Source organism: Corvus brachyrhynchos, unplaced genomic scaffold (genome assembly GCF_000691975.1).
Source record: "Corvus brachyrhynchos isolate BGI_N302 unplaced genomic scaffold, ASM69197v1 scaffold193, whole genome shotgun sequence".
Lineage (NCBI taxonomy): Eukaryota > Metazoa > Chordata > Aves > Passeriformes > Corvidae > Corvus > Corvus brachyrhynchos.
Genome location: NW_008237087.1, coordinates 755,585 through 756,259, shown reverse-complemented (window position 1 = coordinate 756,259; position 675 = coordinate 755,585). Strand labels below are relative to the sequence as shown.

Genomic DNA, 675 nt, shown 5'->3' with positions numbered 1-675 from the left:
TCGACCGCATCGTCAACCTGCGCCGGGTGTAGGGGCAGCCCCGGGACACGGACCGAAGGTGTCAGCGCTGCCCCCCTGCCGGGGACAAGGACTCTGCTGCCCCACGGACTGGTGGGGGCAGCCCTTTGGACAGACGGACATTGTGGACAGACAAGTGGATGCAGCTTCTCCACGCTGTTGTACAGCTCTTGTCATTTATTACACACATCTAACCACAACCAGCACGGCCCGGTGTGGTCACTGGAGGCACTGGGGCCACTCTGCAGAATGTCCCAGTCTGGTTACTGGGGCTACTTCTTCCGCTTGCCCTTGGGGACTTCGGGGCTCCGGCCTTCAGCCAGTGCCAGCTGCTGCTTCAGCTCCAGCAGTTTGGCCACCTGGGCGTCCACCTGGGCCTTCTCCACCTGGGCTGCCTTCAGCTGCCTCACCAGGTTGCCCTGGACAGGTGGGGGGAAGGATTTGAAGGTGTGATGAGGCTTTGGGGGGGATTAAAGGCCTGACAGAGCCTGTGTCCCATGCCCTGTCCCCCCTCACCTGCTTGGCCACCTGCTCTGTCAGCTCCTGGATCACTTTGGGGTCACCTGGAGCTGCAGAAGTGTTGGGGGCTGGAGGTGGGGCTGAGGCTGGGGGGGTCTGTTTAGCCTGGAAGAGGAAGAGATGGGGATAAGCCCTCCC

General features: G+C 62.2%; 1 protein-coding gene and 1 long non-coding RNA gene across 2 annotated transcripts in view; both read right to left on the bottom strand.

The window, feature by feature from the left end:
- Window positions 1–159: 159 nt before the first annotated feature.
- On the bottom strand, window positions 160–640 carry LOC108445317. Its single transcript, XR_001860136.1, has 2 exons — window positions 535–640; window positions 160–437 (listed from the first exon to the last, which is right to left on the bottom strand). It is a non-coding gene; the product is annotated as an uncharacterized LOC108445317 (long non-coding RNA).
- The window catches only part of LOC103611931 (methionine--tRNA ligase, cytoplasmic), a 44,068-nt gene continuing 44,030 nt past the window's right edge, over window positions 638–675 (bottom strand). Inside the window, exon 10 of the mRNA XM_017728686.1 lies at window positions 638–642. Coding sequence (XP_017584175.1) covers window positions 638–642 — 5 coding nt within the window. The remainder of the gene's footprint in view (window positions 643–675) is intronic.